Genomic DNA, 18,951 nt, shown 5'->3' on the forward strand with positions numbered 1-18,951 from the left:
TAACAGTTTAACTGAAACTCATAAAATGTTTAATCTTAAACTGTTATCTGGATAACACGTGAATGTAAATGATATATCTAGTAATTTCTAGTAGGTTACAGGAGGGTATAATTGGACTGTATTTGCTGTCAATAAAAACGTTTGTGTAATGCACTTACTTTAAATCAGATGTTCTGGTAAATTGAACCTTGTCACCTCACATTCCCTCAAAACATTCAGTAAAATGCTTTAACCGGTTGTTCTGTAATGTATTAAATGTGATTGTTAAATGTTTAACCTTAAGTGCAATTAAATACCCAGGTAAGCAACAATTAATTAACGTGTTATGTTTTGGAATGGACGCGATGTGAAGTGTTTACCAAAAGAAGACCCGCCTCCTGATCCTATTGGCTCGTCCACACCCAAAACTTGCTTCTGATTGGACAGCAGACGTGTCACTCTCTAGACGCGGCCTCTCCACCGTGCATCGAGAAACGAAACCAAAAATGCTTTAAATGGGAAAACAAAAGAGAGCTGGGCATTTATAAAAGAAGGCGATTCATAAATCACTTCTCATCACATTCGAATGAGGTAAGATTTCATCCTAATCATATTTTTGAATAGCGAATAGCCTGGCTGTTGCTGTATATGTAGGTGTTTCCCAATGTGACGCGCATATCATATTTTCCTCAAGCTTCTGTTTACATAAATAGCAGGACGCCTCCTGTCAGCGATATTAACGAACAATAATTATTTTAAACAGCGTTAAATGTTATGAAAGGATAACTTATAAGACGTCTAAACGAAATCTTACGACTGTAGGTTAATGCTACCCAATTCTGTGCCTTTTGAAAAGGACTGAATGTCGAAGCTTTGCTGTTTCATCTATAGGAAGAGCAGAATTGGACCCACAACGTAACTCCTTTTGCTTTCATATACCCTATAAAATGGCGGGAGGTACAAGGTAAGAGTTGCTCTTATAATAAACAGTGTTTTTTCTTAAAATGCCGAGACATCACTTGGTATGACATTGCTAGCATTGTTTGTTTCTATGGTATTTGACATGCCCAGCCAAACTGGTCCAGCACTTTTACTAAATCTGTTCACGTAATGTCAAAAACCCCAGTGCTTTGACATGTCGTTTTTATGTGAGTCATATGCACGTTTCTTATGACAGAGTTCGATGTTGTTGCGCAATGAGGTCGATGTTTAAGTGTCCTGACTACTGACACCATAATATAAAATATATTTTAGAGAGATCAGTGGTTCTGGCATGTTTTTGTGAAACGAGTTTTGAACTACAGTCTCACATCCAAATCAGACCACATCTATTCATCTTGCTTTGTATCATATCCTAATGGATTGGAAGTAATTAAATAAGTCATTTTAATGTATAGGCAGCAGCAGAAGGGATAGTGTGTGACAGAAGATTCAGGGTCTCACAGCAGGATGGCCCACTTTGATACGGAGTACCAGCGCCTGGAGGCGTCTTACAGTGACTCCCCTCCTGGAGAAGAGAATCTGCTGGTCCATGTTCCAGATGGATCCAAATGTAAGATCTACAGACTCTGCCATTCTAAATAAAGCAATAATAGTTTGTGTTTGTTGAATGTCAGAGTCATGTGCTTTTATATGTTTTATATGAAACAAATTGATATGAGTCAATAAGATAGTCAGGCATTTTTTGAACAAGAATCATTTGATGACGTATTGAAAGACTCTCTTTGATAATCAGAGTGCAGCCCACAAATAATAATTTAATTTAAATATTCGTTTTTTTTTTGTCACTAAACTTTAACCTGTTCACCTGATTGACTTGATTATTTTCGATCATTTAAAATGCAATCAAATATTTTTAAAAACTTTTCAGTTAAGTACAAGTCAGACTAAGAATGTTATTTCATTTTACATAGATATTGCTGTGTTACTATATTTTGTCATTTTTACATTCACAAACATTAACGTGATGAGGCAGTCTCATTTTTGACTCATTTGCATGTTGCTATGTATATTTATATTGAAAAATTTTGGCATTGCGATATTTTTTTCCCTGCTATGTACATTGCGATATACAGTTAAAGTCAGAATTATTAGCCTTCCTGAATTCCCTGTTTATTTTTTCCCCCAATTTCTGTTTAACGGAGAGAAGATTTTTTCAGCACATTTCTAAACATAATAGTTTTAATAATTAATTTCTTATAACTATTTTTTTTATCTTTGCCTTGATGACAGTAAATAATATTTGACTAGATATTTTTCAAGACACTTTTATACAGCTTAAAGTGACTTTTAACAGCTTAACTAGGTTAACTAGGCAGCTTACAGTAATTAGGCAAGTTATTGTATAATAATGGTTTGTTCTGTAGACTATCAAAAAAATATAGCTTAAAGGGGCTAATAATATTGACCCTAAAATGTTTTTTAAAAAATTAAAAACTGCTTTTATGGTAGCTGAAATAAAACAAAAAAGACTTTCTCCAGAAGAAAAAATATTATCAGACATACTGTGAAAATTTTCTTGCTGTTAAACATAATTTGGGAAATATTTTCAAAAGAATAAAAATCAAAGGGGGGCTAATAATTCTGACTTCAACTGTAAATACAATTTCACCAGATGACTTAAATATCTCTATTTGAAAAGTCGTTACTTTAGATTGGTTTGGATGATTTAGTATGGGAGTAAAATATAAATATAATATTTATGTGATTTATTATATACATATAATAAACAAACTACTGTCATAAACACAATGTAGCACATGCTGAAGTGAAATAAACAGCGCTTTAGGGTTTTCTGGAGAGAGTCTAACAGTATTCTGGTACAGAAATGTATTAATCAAATGTAAAAGAGCATTGCATAGTCTTATCATATAAATAATAACTTTTTTATGCTCTTTATGTTCTCTTAAAATGCTATAAACTCTTAAATTGTTCACACGGGCATTAAACACTGATGCAAATTTTTATTTTTCACTCTATAATGGTAAACTTCTGCAGTGTATCCACAAATCCTGTGTCTTTTGACCTGTGCATTCTGGTTATCTATATTCATAACTCAACGAATTTAAAATATTTTTCTACCAACATCAATATCTTTAATTAAATAAAAATGTTGCAATTAATTTGTTTCAGCTCCATGGCACCACATCGAAAATCTGGACCTCTTCTTCCAGAGAATATCCTTTGTGCACTGAAATGAATAGCTTTTGTTCAGTAAATATTGGATTAAGTATATTGACATAAACATAGTCTTATTTTTCTTAACATTTTAATAAGTATATAATCTACACCAAAAGAATGGATTTACCTGTATGCTGCTGGGAGAAATATTTGAGCTTGTGTAAGTATTAGTTCATTCATTAACCATTGCATTATGTGTACAGTTATAGTATTTATGTAGTATTTGTTAAAGGGAAAGTTCACCCCAAAATGAAAACTCACCCTTGACTGGTTCCAAAACAGTTGGAGTTTAGTTTTGTTTTCTGTTGAACATAAAATAAGGTATATTGAAGAATGATGCAAGCCTGTAACAATTGACATCCATAGTAGGAAAAAGAAATACGACAGAAGTCAACGGTTACTGGTTTCCAACATTCTTCAAAACACATTTGTGTTCAACACAACAAAAAGACTCAAACTGCCTTGGAACTCAAGGGTGAGTAAATGATGACAGAATTTAGCTTTTTGGTTTAACTATTTCGTTACCAATGGATCTGTGATCCCATTGCTTTGCCTTACTGAATTGTAATTATACTGATTGTCGTTCCAGGCAACTGGTGTTCGTGGTGGCATTCACAGTGTTCCTGGCTAACTGTGTGGACTATGACATCCTCTTCGCCAACAAGTTTGTTAATCACACAGATTCCTTGAAAGTTACTCTCCCCGATGCGTTTCTCCCAGTGGACGTGTGCAGTGCTAGGTATATTTCATCCATTAAATGTCATATTAGATGTGCATATAGCTTCATACTAACAGAACAATCCATCATAAACCAAATCTTTTGTTAATGTATATTTCAGGATCCGTGACAGTGTTCCGGTCATCTTCATCCTCGTCATATCAGGAGTCTTTTGGCTCCATCGTCTTGTCAAATTTATTTACAATATCTGTTGCTACTGGGAGATCAGATCATTTTACATCAATGCGCTAAAGATATCCATGGTGAGCTTTCCTGCTAAATCACTGTAGTGCGTTCGCTAAAACATTTTTGTCCTAGCCATTTTGGTTCTTTTCCATTTTGCTTTTCTTGATTTTTTTATGTTTTCTTGGTGCCAGTGAACCTTGATGGTAATTTTAAATGATTTCCATTCTCAGGCGGACCTTCCTTATTTCACATGGCAAGAGGTGCAGGCAAGGATCGTTGAGATACAGAAGGAGCATCAGATTTGCATCCACAAAAAAGAGCTGTCAGAGCTTGACATCTACCACCGAATACTTCGTTTTAAAAATTACATGGTGGCGATGGTCAACAAGTCTCTTCTACCAGTACGCTTTCGGTTGCCTGTGTTGGGCGATACTGTTTTTTACACCCGTGGGCTCAAGTATAACTTTGAGTTGATTTTCTTCTGGGGCCCTGGATCACTTTTTGAAAACGAGTGGAGTTTGAAGAGCGAGTACAAACGTGGAGGGAATCGCTTGGAGTTGGCCGACCGCCTGAGCTCGAGGATCTTGTGGATTGGAATTGCCAATCTTCTCTTATGTCCGGTTATTCTGATTTGGCAGATTCTGTACGCATTTTTTAGCTACACTGAGGTGATCAAGCGAGAGCCGGGAAGCCTTGGTGCTCGATGTTGGTCATTGTATGGCCGTTTTTACCTCCGCCACTTCAATGAACTAGATCACGAGCTCATGTCAAGACTCAGCAAGGGCTACAAGGCCTCCTCGAAGTACATGAACTGCTTTATGTCACCATTGCTGACAGTCGTGGCCAAGAATGTGGCGTTTTTTGCCGGCTCCATTCTTGCCGTTTTGATTGCTTTGACTATTTATGATGAAGATGTGTTGGCTGTGGAGCATGTGCTCAGCAGTATCACTTTACTCGGAGTTTGCATCACAGTCTGCAGGTAAGCAAAGGAACTATTTTAAAGAGAACATTGACCAAGAGGCTGTTTACACTAATGCATTTTCATTTTGAAATGCAGAAATTTTGTTAAACTTTGTTAACTTTGACCTGTTTTGTGCTCTTCCCCTCATCCTTGCTCTGACCTAGGTCGTTTATCCCAGACAAACATATGGTGTTCTGTCCAGAGCAGCTGCTTAAAGTGATCTTGGCACACATCCACTACATGCCTGATCATTGGCAGGGTAATGCCCACAGATATGAGACCAGAGACGAATTCGCTCAGCTTTTTCAGTACAAGGCTGTAAGTCACGGAGTAGTCCAAGAAATACTGCATTTGCATATTTACACTTAATTATTGTTAATGAAGGTTTTAAAATAATAATATAAATGTTAATATATATTATTATATTATAGTAAATAAATGTTGCTTTATAATAAAACTAAAAATAAGAATAGGAATAAAAACTACCTCAAATTAGCAGTTACAGTGATATAATGATGACATTAATAGCATAAAAGATGTCAAGGTTTTTTTTTTAGGTATGTTATAAAATATTAATAAAATGATAAAGAAAAAGTGAAACTGAATTCATCAGATGAGCAGTAAAAACAAATCATCATATTCAATTAGAAAGTGAAAGAATTTACACTGAAATAAAAAAAGCTCTACAAAAAACCTGCCTAAAAAAAAAAAAAAATATCAACCCCTTTGTTCAACCTAAAGTCATGATTAACTAAGTAGCAACATATCTTGTTTTGCACTATACATCAGTTTAACTCAGGGGTGTCAAACTCAATCCCTGGAGGGCCGAAGCCCTGCACAGTTTAGTTCCAACCCTGCTCCAACACACTTACCTGCAGGTTTCAAACAAGCCTGAAGGACTCAATTAGTTTGATCAGATGTGTTTAATTAGGGTTGGAACTAAACTGTGCAGAGCTGCAGCCCTTTTGGAACCGAGTTTGACACCTGTGAATTAACTGAAAGTAAAATAAAACATTTCGGGTGGGTACTCGGTCGTAATATAGAATGGAAATGTGTTGTTATAGCACAATGCATTTTATGAATTAGGGAAAAGGAAACCTGGATCACATTCATCTATACCAGTGTTTCTTAACCACGTTCCTGGAAGACCACCGACACTACATGTTTGTTTCACACTGTATTTTCATGGTCTGTTTGTTGAATTTAAGTTACATTGCATCTACATGCCAACTAATTCTCATTAGATTATAAGTACACTGTTAGGTTGAGGTTGGGGTTAATGTAAGTTGACATGTACTTGCAAAGTTTCCTATAGTCAGTTAAATGTCTGTTGAAGGAGCAGTATCAACAGATATTAAGCAGACAGTCTGCTAATACTCAAATGGACCATCAAAATAAAGTGTTACCCATATTTTGGATGTCTCCTTTGTCTGTCAAACCCATCACAGGTCTTTCCATCTCTGCTAATGAGCTGATGATCTGAATCAGGTATGTTTGGTTTGGGAGACATGGAAAATGTGCAGAGCTTGTGGTCCTCCAGGAAGCCTGTTGTTGAGAAACACTGATCTATATAGGATTACTGTATCAAATATATACACTGGCTTGCAATAAACTAAACACTCACACTACAAATGAAGAAGAAAATCATATATGAAAATGCTTTCTTGTGGCAGCTTGTTGATACCCTGTCACTTTAGTGTTGGGATCAGATGATAGATTGTATGGCTTGATGTATATGCAAACGAGTATCTACAAGAACTCAAGAGTTGTGACACAACCAAACCATTTGGGTAATCTCCGGGGAGTAATATCCTTTGTTACCCTTGTTGTCTCACAGACAGTACTTTGGGTTAAGTTACTTGAAGACCAACAGTTAACACCAACGCTGAGGAACTGTACTATTCATTGTCTTTAGTAAAAGTATTCTCCCCGTAAGAACTTTGGTCAGCTTACTTAGTTTATGTATTAGAGTAATCTAATACATTGGCCAGCCACCGAAGAACGGTTAAGCCATTAAAGTAAATCTAACACAGAATATTATTTAATGCATATCTTTAGCTTCTCAAACACACAAAGAGTGTTCAAAAAAGTATCTACACATTAGTCCATTTTATTTTTGTTTGTAAGATGTTTTTCAAATGATATTACTGTAAAACGGTCAGCTTTTTCTGTGGCGATTCACATTGTGTGTTCCTGAGCGTGTTTAAAAACATGGCAGAATGCAACTCTCCATGACAGATTCTCATTCTCTGTTGGATGTGTCCATGCATACATACTTGCAGTCGTATGTAAGAAAAAGGCAGGTTTAAGTCGTGCATACGTCACCAGAAGTTGCCGTTATTTAGTCATGATATTTTGATTTATAAAATGTGTGAAATTAAATTATTAATCACTAAATGAAACTTGAATTGGGCAAGGCAGTGGTGCAGTAGGTAGTGCTGTCGCCTCACAGCAAGAAGGTCGCTGGTTCAAACCTCGGCTTAGTTGGCGTTTCTGTGTGGAGTTTGCATGTTCTCCCTGCCTTTGCGTGGGTTTCCTCTGGGCGCTCTGGTTTCCCCCACAGTCCAAAGACATGTGGTACAGGTGAATTGGGTAAGCTAAATTGTCTGTAGTGTGTGTGTAAATGAGTGTGTGGATGTTTCCCAGAGATGGGTCGCGGCTGGAAGGGCATCCGCTGCGTAAAAACTTGCTGGATAAGTTGGCAATTAATTCCGCTGTGGCAACCCCGGATTAATAAAGGGACTAAGCCAACAAGAAAATGAATGAATGAAACTTGAATTGATGATCCGTTCACAACATCATTTTCAACAAAGTAAATTTTCATTTCATGCCAACTGCTGATTTGTCATCTTTTATTCTAGGTGTTTATACTCGAGGAGCTTTTGAGTCCTGTCATCACTCCTTTCATCCTTATTTTTTGCTTGCGACGCAAGTCCTTGGAGATCATTGATTTTTTCCGAAACTTTACTGTGGATGTGGTCGGTGTGGGGGATACTTGCTCTTTTGCACAGATGGATGTCCGCCAACATGGTCATCCTGCGGTAAATCTTTTTATTTTACCAATTGTTTTCCGTGTTTTTTGTGTGTGCTGTAGATGGATCTACTTATCTCTCTTTTGATTGCTGATTTTGATACTTTTTGGTCCATTTAGTGGATGTCTGCTGGGAAAACAGAGGCCTCCATCTATCAGCAGGCAGAAGATGGGAAGACAGAACTGTCGCTCATGCACTTTGCCATCACAAATCCACACTGGCAGCCGCCTCGGGAAAGCACACATTTTATCAGCCTTCTGAAAGAGAAGGTGCATCGTGATGCCGCTGTCGGACAGCAGGGAATCATAGCAGAGAATGCAGGCTTTACCTCAACACATTCACTACACAATGATTCAGAGGTATACAAATGACACTGCTGACAGCATCTATCAGACACATGTACACAGTTATGATAAAAACAAAATGAAGAGACCACTTGAAAATGTTCAGTTTCTCTGGATTTACTGTTTTGTTTTGTTAATTACTGAGAATATTTCTTTTAATTTTAAAACAAAAATGTTGTCATTTACAGCATTTTCTTTGGACAAAAGAACAAAAAAAAGCCCATACAACATGCCCATATAAAGATTTGGTATAATAAAATATGTGTAAATTACATATGACATACACATTAATATTTGAATTTTTTATGTTGAATGTCATACACAACATATATTTTGAAATAATGCAAAAATGTACATTTTCGTTTTATTTTCAACCATTGGAATTTTAAATATGTACATATAACTTAATTGCAATATTACATGTGTAGCAGTGCAATATGACTGTATATCAGCACTGGTGGGAGGCGTGCATTGACTCGAGGCCACAGGGCGAGTGCCTTACTGCCCCTCGCCATGATATATAGCCATTTCGCACTGTTACAAGTGTGATATTGCGTTTATACAACCGTTCGACAGTATAATCGTGTGTATAAAAAATGAAAATGAAACACAGTAAGTCTCGAAACCCTTTTGTAAGAGGAACTACTTTCTTCTGCTGTTGTCAGAACAGCAAAAATGGTTGGTGCTTCACCAACGCCACTTTAGAGTTAGTATTTGAATGATTCTTTAGCGTAATGTCTAAAATCATGACAAAACGGATGATTTTGCTCACATTTTAAGATTATAAGGCTGAACGACATGAAATGCCATCAGTATACAGAGATTTCCCAGTATTTCTCTGTTGCAATCGGAAGATCACAATTATTAACCCTGAAAAAACCAAAGCAAACTACCAGATTACTGTGGTATAAATTCAGCACTACAACATACAAAAGATCAACATATCTACTTAGCATTTCACTTTGTTCTGTAATGATTTGTTCAGCTGTAGTTCAAAATTTATACTGAGAAAATGCTGTTTTTCTCCTCTAAGGACTTATTATGCAGTCTCTGTCGCCATCTTGTGGTGGAACGTCTACCGTCTTTGCTCTGCTCAGTATGACAGCCTGGCCACCAACGCACTGAATCTCCAAAATTATGCATGTTTACAATAGGCACTATCCTTATAAATAAACTGCATAGTTGCAATCTAAACAACTACATTCTTGCCTAAAAAAGCCTCAAAAGTACATAATGTTGTCCAACAGGAGCAATATTTGTCCAAAAGTTTATTGATCTGCTCTCACTCTTTGTGGGCAGTGTAATACACAAGAGTGATGAGGCTCTACGAGTTCTGATATTGCAGAATATTGCTTGGCTATCAGCCAATCAGATTCGAGAACCAGACAGAACTGTATATAGATTATATATTATATAAATATTATTTGAACATATGTAGATATTTCTAATTCCAATGGTTGAAATTCTTTTATTAATATTTCAATATATATAAATATATATAAATATATATATATATATATATATATATATATATATATATATATATATATATATATATATATATATATATATATATATTGCATATATGACATTTTATACTCAAATATAAACTCATATATCATTTGTATATTGATATATATCAGATATCTACATGGGTGCTTTCAGACGTTATCTTTATTAATATTTAAACAAAATAATACCTATGGTTTAACTTGTTGGGCTGTTTTTTTTTTTTTACCTTTGAACTATTGTTATTAAACAGAATTTAATATTTTACTCAAATCCACACTTATTAAATCTAGAGAGACTGAGCATTTTTGTGATTCCTTATTATTACTATTATTATTATTATTAAAGTTAAAAATTAATGAAAATCATGTTAATATTCAGAAAATATTTGTAAAGTTTGTATTTTTAACGAATTATTTTTTTCCCATTCAGCCACGTAGTCTTATTGCTAATCTGCTGATGGGTCCCCCTTCCCTGGCTTCACTGCATCTGGGTCGAGAGGGCTCCATCAATCATGTGTCTATTGGAGTGAGTGAGGGGGCATCTGCCCTGCGATCCCTCTCTCCTGTCAGCACTAGTCTCCACCTGCGGGGCAGCTACCCATCAGCCAGACTGCCACGATCTGACCATCCAGCTGTGGTGGCTGGACGAGGAATGGCAGGCTCTGGGTAATGATTGCGTAACATTTAACATATGTTTATTAATAATGATAAAGCTTTATATTACTGTATCGATTGAAATCCTTGACTTCAGAAGAATTAAGCCAGAGTTTGAGCGTGAGAAAATGGCAAGATAAAACATAATGCTGATAAAACCAGGGATTGCTCCATTTTTACATTTCTGTAACATTTAGATTTTCTTGAGTTCACTTGAACATTGGCACAAAGCAGGCTTGCGCTTCTGGCTTGGCCATTCACATATGAATGAATGGAAATCAATGGAGCAAAGAGTGCAGCTCGATTGCAGCTTTAGACATTATAGTAAAATGAAACTTAACTAGGCCTACATGAAATCTGGGCACACAGAAATTCACAAATTGTTTAGGCCATCATTGAGTATTTATTTACTTGTGTTAATGTGTCCTTTTATATTTATTCAATTATTTTATTCATTTCAGTAATATTATTTACTAATATGCAAATGTATGTATGATTTATTTTTAATGCAGTTTGTAAAGTAATATTAAAGTACTATAATATAAATAATAGTTCTGTCTTTTAGTAGATATGTTATAGAAGAGATTTGCTATGTTTACCAAACAAGTCGATTACAAGTGATAAAGTTATTATTTTTATTGTTATTATTATTTATTTTTTTAAAGAGTTTTTGTTTATTTATTTTTATAATTATTTTAGTTAGTAATTTTATTTATATTTTAGTTTTTTTTTTTTTTTTTTACTAAACTTTGTGCAGAAATTACAAAAAGTGTTCACAGATTCTGTCTGGCCCAGCTTATGACACTTGAAAATGTAAAAAAAAAAAAAAATCTAAATGAATTGAATATTTTGAATGACATACAACCAGTGTTGGCATGTCACTTTGAAAATGGAATTAGTTACAGCTACTAGTTACTTACATATAGTATGTAACATAACTACCCCCCCCCCCCCAATATTAATTATGTTAAATAAAATCCACAAAAATAATTAAGTGTTGTTAACATAGCTTGAACATATTAGAATGCTTTTTGTTTTGTTCAGGACTGGAGTAATAATGCTAAAAATCAGCTTTTCCTGAATAAAATTAATATTGGAAAATCTCTAAATGTGAAAGTGTAAATAAATAAATAGTTTAAAAAAAATTTATCTGTCCCTTTTCCCCCCTTTTCTCTCTTGGACTGTCCTCATCCAGCACTGATGCCCGCACCATCAGCTCTGGCAGTAGTGCCTGGGAAGGCCAGCTAACCAGCATGATCCTCTCAGAATACGCCTCCACAGAGATGAGCATTCATGCTCTCTACATGCACGAGGTAAAGCAGCAAACGAGCAGCCCAAACAACTAAAACAGAGATTACTGAATAAATGTTTGGGATTTAGCTGTTACTTTTATCCAAGACTCTGAGAGACTTAGTACAAGCTGATTTTCAGGCCCCACAGTATATTAGGTGGCCTTAAGTAATATGTACTTGTATCAAAAAATAAATGCAATGTACTTACTGTGTTCATGATGTATTACTGAACACTTCTGGTGCTCCCGAGGTGGGATACCTGTAAGGTTAGGGACAGGTTTGGTGGTATGAGTAGGTTTAGGGGTGGGATAAGGTTTAAGAGATGGTCAACAGTGTAATTACATGCAGGTGTTTAGTCAAGCACCTACAATGTAAAAACATGTTTACACATTAAGTACATTGTAAGAAATCATTAACTTCAGTCTAAGAACATATTAAATAAGGTCACCTAAATATCAAGTGGGACAGATACTTACTTTCCTTTCCAAATCAACCAATGACCTGAACGATGATCCATCTGTAGTCTGCACAGGAAAATGACTGACTATATCCACTGTACATGCAGATGCATAAGCAGCAGTCGCGAGGTGAGCTGTCTCGACACACTTGGCACAGGCAGGAGAGCGACGAGAGCAGTGAGAGCGTCAATGAAGACGTTGAAGCAGCCCGCAACTTCCCCCGATCCAGCACTTTCCCCTGCACAACCACCTCACACCAGGAGGGGGCAGCAGCACAACAGAGCGGCAGCCAGCGGCGACAAGGCGGAACCTCAGGTACTAGAAATCACTGCTCATTTTGTGAAGCCTTTTTTAATTTAGCTTAATGCTGCGTCTGAAATTGTGTTCAGACGAATCGAAATTCACTATACTCATAAGAGTAGATAGTCGACTTACTACTTCCAGTGAGATTCTGAAGCACATACAATAGCCGATGAACAATTTCATGTTGGTCACAAGAAGGGTATTAATACTACAGAAGATCACTCTACTGGTACTGGGGGTTTAAAGGGTTTAAGACTTTATAAGCAATAAATAGCGATTTACGGTGCTGTATGCAAGTTTTTGACTCTTCTAAAGCATAAAAATACCACAATATATTTGCGGATATTTAAGAAACATGGTAAGTGAACATGTTTTTCTAAAAAACAAAACTGAATTCAGTTATTCTACTTTGAAAATGTGTGATCCATGTCAGAATGCTTGCCTGTTTTGGTCTCTATAACCTGAACACTGCCAGTTTACCTAATTATATTTTAGCATCCTGGGTTGCCTTAGCATAAAAAACAGTGTATTTAATTTCAGCCATGAAGGCTGCCCTAATGTAGGCGAATGCGGCTGAAAATGAGATGCCAATTGAGAGTTACGAAAATCTACATGAGGTGGTTTTAATTAGCAAACAGTATTTCATCTTGGTTCACATCAATCGAGGAGCACTGCATCACTCTAGTTTATCTGCGTGATGTTTTTCCCCTCGTGAATATTTCGATTGAGTTTGATTATTTGAACTTGAGTGGTAGATGTGATTGAGGCGAATTCCATGACAAATGTGCCAAAAAATTTGTATCATTTGTGGCATGAGGCAATGTTTTTGTGCATCTTCGTGTAATTCACTTGTACGTGATAAATACCCTGCCAGATGTATCATGAATAAAAAAATAATAAGCGTAAATCAATAAATTTACATTGCATGTAAAATTATAATGTATTATTATTCATTTATAAATTATAGATTTTTTTCAATCTGTGACCGTGATGCATTTGGTGGGATTTTGATCCCATATACTAGTGCGAATACTTAATCATTGTCAGCCACGGCATCAGGCGTCTTCACGCTTGTTGATGTCGTCAGTCTGGCAACCTGTGCTAACAGAGCAGGAGGGGTCAGGTGAATAAAAAGAAATAAAACTCTAAAGCCGCCTTTCTACTGCACACGACTTCGGACACAACTGTCAGAATAAGTCGCACAGAATTTTCAGTTTTGTCGTGCACCATGGGAGAGAAGCTGTTCTAACAAGTGTCCGAAATAAAGGAGTGCATAAGCAAGAGCCTTTATTCTCCATCATGAATAGTAGAAACTCATAGACTGCTAAAATTTTTGGAGGAAATGTGGAGACAACATAAAAAAAAACAATTGTATTACTTATTTATGAATATAAAAGTGTTTTTTTAATATAGACTTTTTTCTGATTAAAAAAAAAAACTAAAACGTCTATTTTTCATCTCACGCGCATGGACCTGCTTAGACAACACTGGAATGCATCACATCTGGTCGAACAGTCGTTTACGGTCTGGTCGCAGGAGTTCAAATCGGATCCCTCATACGGAGATGATCGGAACTTAATACCAGCTCCCGAACTACAGTTAAAAATGAATGACTTCCGGTCTGTTGCTTGTCGTTTGTCATGTGCAGTGGAAAGGCGGCATAATATTTTTAATGTGCATTGCAATACCTAGGTTAACTTACATACTGCACCGTTAAGATAATATGTCTTGCAACCATAGACATTTCTGAGAGATGATTCATAACTATTTTAAGGCTCTGCATAATATTGAATGAGAGTATATTTCCTAGCCATATCAGCCTAGTAAGTAGCAACTTTTAATTTTCCGTCAATCTACATACACAATGCAACGACAAAAGAGACGAGCTTTAAACAGGAAAATTATCTCAACTTTTTAGGCATTTTTGAGCAAGATGCTAATAATCTTATCCGATTCAATGATCTATAAGCTAAGCTAAAACTGCCCCCTGCCAGACCGAGAGATCAGCTGAATTATTTAATCTTAGGGGAGTTGCCAAATAAGCGCATTTTCCAAAAAAAAAGTAAAATATTCCATTAAAGAACAATCTATGTTCACCTACAGATGCTTCTTCTGGAAGCTTCCGTGTCCAGAGGACCCCACGTATGGCCATGGGGGGCTGGTCTGAGGAGAACCAGACGAGCCGACATCATGATCCAGTGCCTGAGGAGGGCTCTGAGGATGAGCTGCCACCACACATACATAAGGTACAACATACTGTAAATATGAAGCTACACTATCTGAAAAAAGTCTTGTCGACATTCCAAGTTTTAGGAACAACAAAATTATAACTTGACTTCTAGTTGATCATTTGGTGTCAGAAGTGGCTTATATGAAAGGCAAAGGCCTCTAAATTACGCTTATTTTACCAAAAATAATATGGACATGATATGAAATATGGACATGCCTTGAGTTTTAATTGTTTCATTAGGACAGTAGGGTCTGTATTTGCTTGACAAAAGTCTTTTCTTTTAGTGTTGTCATCTCTGAAATGATTTAAATAACTTATTAATGAAGTCATCTGGAATAGCAAAGAAAGTGTTCTTGGACTCTCAGAGTTCATAAAGATTCTTTGGATTCAAGCTCTATAATGTTCATATCTGGTGACTGGGTTGGCCAATCCTGGATCACCTTTACCTTTTTTGCTTTAAGGAACTTTGATGTAGAGGCTGAAGTATGAGTAGGAGCGCTATCCTGCTGAAAAATTTGCCCTCTCCTGTAGTTTGTAATCTAATGGGCACCTCAAATGTCTTCATACCTCAGCCTTGTGATGTTGCCATCCACTCTGCAGATCTCTCACACGTCCCCATACTGAATGTAACCCCTAAACCATAAGTTTTTCTTCACCAAACTTGACTGATTTCTGTGAGAATCATGGGATCATGCTGGTTCCAATAGGTCTTCTGCAGTATTTGTGATGATTGGGTTGCAGTTCAACAGATGATTCATCAGAATAATCTATCTTCTGCCACTTTTCCTAATGATCAACTAGAAGTCAAGTTATTATTTGTTGCTCTGCGATCGACGACAGGACTTTTGTCAGGTAGTGTACACGGCTCTGTGCTGCATTACATTTAACACCATGTTCTTGTATTTATTCCAGGTGACTTAATATCATAAATGAAGTAGACGAGAGAGACTCACACCATCCGTTTACTTTGGGACACTGATCACAAAGGTTATATTTATTTACTCTTGAACAGAACTTAAGTTCAGCTGTTGGATGTCACGGTGTGGCACTGTATCGAATTTTCAGAGCATCTTGCGAACTGAAACTTTGAAGAACATCACAAAATGTACTCGTAGATCTCACTTATTAATGAAAACTGCAAAACTGGTTGTGTTAAATATTTCATTTAGAATAGGAAAGTCTATTTGAATTACCGGAATAAACGGCGTTCCTTCAGTAAAGTGTTTAGTAGGGTTGCATTAACCTTAACATTTCCGTTTGTCAAAAAAAAAAAGTTAAGGTCGGTGCTGATGTTTGTGCTTCTGAGCCGCTTTACATAATTTTATAGGATAAAATAAATATTTGTAATATGCAACGTGCCATTCTGAACATTATTCCTTTGCAAAATTAGATTTTTATTGTGTGAGAGTTCCCTGAGGGGGAAAAAACCACTGAAGATCAGTCAAGCACGGCACTCCTTAAACTGATGCATGCTGTTTCTTATTATTTTGCACAATATCAAATGAGATGCACTTTATCTTTCTGTTCTCAGATCCAAAGGATAATCAATGAGTTTTTATAAACATCCAGTTTTAATAGGTGTATATTTCTGTCCCGTGGGGGAGGGGGGGGGGGTTCTGTAGCTCAAGATGGATAAAACTAGCAAGAATGACAGGGTTGTGTAAATCAGTGTTTCTCAACCACGTTCCTGGAGGACCACCAACACTACATGTTTTGGATATCTCCTTTGTCACACCCATCACAGGTCTTTCAGTCTCTGCTAATGAGCTGATGATCGGAATCAGGTGGGTTTGGTGAAGGAGACAGGGAAAATATGCAGAGCTGGTGGTCCTCCAGGAACATGGTTGAGAAACACTAGTGTAAAGCATTATATTTATGTATATTCTAGATATCTCAGGCTTGTTTTCGACACTGAAGTTGCCCAGAATGTGCATGACACTTACTGGATGACTGCAGATAAACGCTCCACCCTCCATCCACTGCAAAAGGGAAATAAACAAACATTGTGTGTGACTGCAAAGAGGATCTCATCTCTAGTACATCACTGAATAAAATGTATATTTTGTTTGACATAAACTGACAGCTTTTCTCATATCTCACACTTTGTGCTTGCATAGTGTTCAAGGTGCAAATTGTGCATGACCCTTGACCTTTATACTGGTATGTGTTAGTAACAACTGGCCTGTAAAATGCTTCTGTGAACGTAACTAATCTATCAGCTGCATTGAACATCATCTTTTGAATTGATTTGGTTTCGTTTTTAGACTGTGTTGTATATTTACATTTTGTACAGGTTCAATTCATCATTAAAAATCTATTTAATAGTTTGTGTGTGTTTTTCCAAGCAATTATTATAATGGTTAAGAGTGTAAACGGCGTCAAAATAATGGATTAAATTAGAAAATAATCATATTAGTAGGAATTCAAACTAGATATTAAGGTTTGAGGACAATCTTTATGGTGGCTTGAGAAAGCCTGTCGGAAGTAGTTTATTTAGTTTGAAAAAGTATCAAGTTGGCTTAAAGAATGTTTAAGATTCCCGCAGTCAACAATGCAACCACTGTAAAGAGTGAAGCAAGTCAGTAAAAAGCTGAAAGTTGATCCCTGTGTCTGAGGTTGGTTATAGCTTGATGCAATGATACTACCATGAGTTAACATGAAATAACATGATTCTAAGAAATTAACATGTTATTAGAATGAACCTAGCATGAATTAACATGTTATTAGCATAAATCTAGCATAAATTAGCATGTTTTTAGCATGATGCTAGCACAAATTAACATATTAAGATGATTCTATCATGAATTAACATGCTAGCATGTTTCTAGCATGAATAACCTGTTGTTAGCATGATTCTAGCATAAATTAACCTGTTGTTAGCATGATTCTAGCATGAATTAGCATGTTGGTTAGCATGTTTCTAACATTAATTAGCATGTGCTTAGCATGTTACTCGCATAAATTAACATGTTGTCAGCACGATACTAGGATGAATTAACATGTTAGCATGATTCTATCATGAATAAACTCGTTAGCATGATACTATCATGAATTAACCTGTTGTTAGCATGATTCTAGCATGATTTAACATAATTCCATCATGAATTAACCTGTTGTTAGCATGATTCTAGAATGAATTAGCATGTTAGCATAATTCTAGCATGAATTAACCTGTTGTTAGCATGATTCTAGAATTAATTAGCATGATTCTAGCATGAATTAGCATGTAACTAGCATGAATTAGCATGTCGGTTAGCATGTTTATAGCATTAATTAGCATGTTGTTAACATGTTACTAGCGTAAATTAGCATGTTGTCAGCATGATTCTAGCACGAATTAACATATTAGCATGATTCTATCATGAAAAAACGTGTTAGCATGATTCTAGCATGAATAACCTGTTGTTAGCATGATTCTAGCATGAATTAACATGTTAGCATGATTCTAGCATGAATTAATCGGTCGTTACCATGATTCTAGTATGAATTACTATGATTCTAGCATAAATTAGCACGTTGTTAGCCTGTTACTAGCATAAATTTGCATGTTGTCAGCATGATTCTAGCACGAATTAACATATTAGCATGATTCTATCAGGAATAAACATGTTAGCATGATTGTATTATAAATAAACATGTTGTTAGCATGATACTATCATGAATTAACATGTTGTTAGCATGATTCTAGAATGAATTAGCATGTTAGCATAATTCTAGCATGAATTAACCTGTTGTTAGCATGATTTTAGTAATAATTAGCATGATTTTAGCATGTAACTAGCATGAATTCAAATGTTGGTTAGCATGTTTATAGCATTAATTAACATGTTGTTAGCATGTTACTAGCATGAATTAGCATGTTGTCAGCATGATTCTATCATGAATTAACATGTTAGTTTGATTCTAGCATGGATGAACATGTTAGCATGATTCTAGCATGAATAAGCATGTTAGCATGATTCTAGCATGAATTAACCCGTTGTTAGCATAAATCTATTGTGAATTAGCATGGTTCTAGCATGAATTAGCATGTTGTTAACATGTCACTAACATGTTGTTATTATGTTTTTAACAAGATTAGCATGTCAGAATATTAAAACTAT

General features: G+C 35.9%; 2 protein-coding genes across 3 annotated transcripts in view; one reads left to right on the forward strand and one right to left on the reverse strand.

Moving 5' to 3' along the window:
* Window positions 1-1,531, reverse strand: part of myo10l1 (myosin X, like 1) — a 148,093-nt gene extending 146,562 nt beyond the window's left edge. The window contains exon 1 of the mRNA XM_087256688.1: window positions 360-1,531. The gene's annotated coding sequence lies outside the window, so the exon portion shown is untranslated. The remainder of the gene's footprint in view (window positions 1-359) is intronic.
* On the forward strand, window positions 444-17,175 carry atg9a (ATG9 autophagy related 9 homolog A (S. cerevisiae)). 2 transcript variants are annotated; one of them, NM_001083031.2, is given in 16 exon segments: window positions 444-570; window positions 871-943; window positions 1,377-1,531; window positions 3,112-3,155; window positions 3,255-3,319; window positions 3,749-3,898; window positions 3,999-4,140; window positions 4,294-5,042; window positions 5,189-5,342; window positions 7,886-8,065; window positions 8,176-8,415; window positions 10,342-10,577; window positions 11,761-11,878; window positions 12,423-12,630; window positions 14,722-14,864; window positions 15,761-17,175. In NM_001083031.2, coding segments are annotated over 14 exon segments (2,541 nt in total). In that variant the 5' UTR covers window positions 444-570; window positions 871-943; window positions 1,377-1,428; the 3' UTR covers window positions 15,770-17,175.
* Window positions 17,176-18,951: the final 1,776 nt, after the last annotated feature.

This window comes from Danio rerio, chromosome 6, assembly GCF_052040795.2.
Source record: "Danio rerio strain M-AB ecotype USA chromosome 6, GRCz13ab, whole genome shotgun sequence".
Taxonomy (NCBI): Eukaryota; Metazoa; Chordata; class Actinopteri; order Cypriniformes; family Danionidae; genus Danio; species Danio rerio.

Excerpts from the sequence above, each read along its gene's own strand:
- atg9a (XM_087254745.1), top strand. The coding sequence starts at position 1,429 with ATGGCCCACTTTGATACGGAGTACCAGCGCCTGGAGGCGTCTTACAGT. Across the intron at positions 8,066-8,175 it reads GCCAACATGGTCATCCTGCG|TGGATGTCTGCTGGGAAAAC; the intron begins GTAAATCTTTTT and ends TGGTCCATTTAG. Across the intron at positions 12,631-14,721 it reads GCGACAAGGCGGAACCTCAG|ATGCTTCTTCTGGAAGCTTC; the intron begins GTACTAGAAATC and ends GTTCACCTACAG.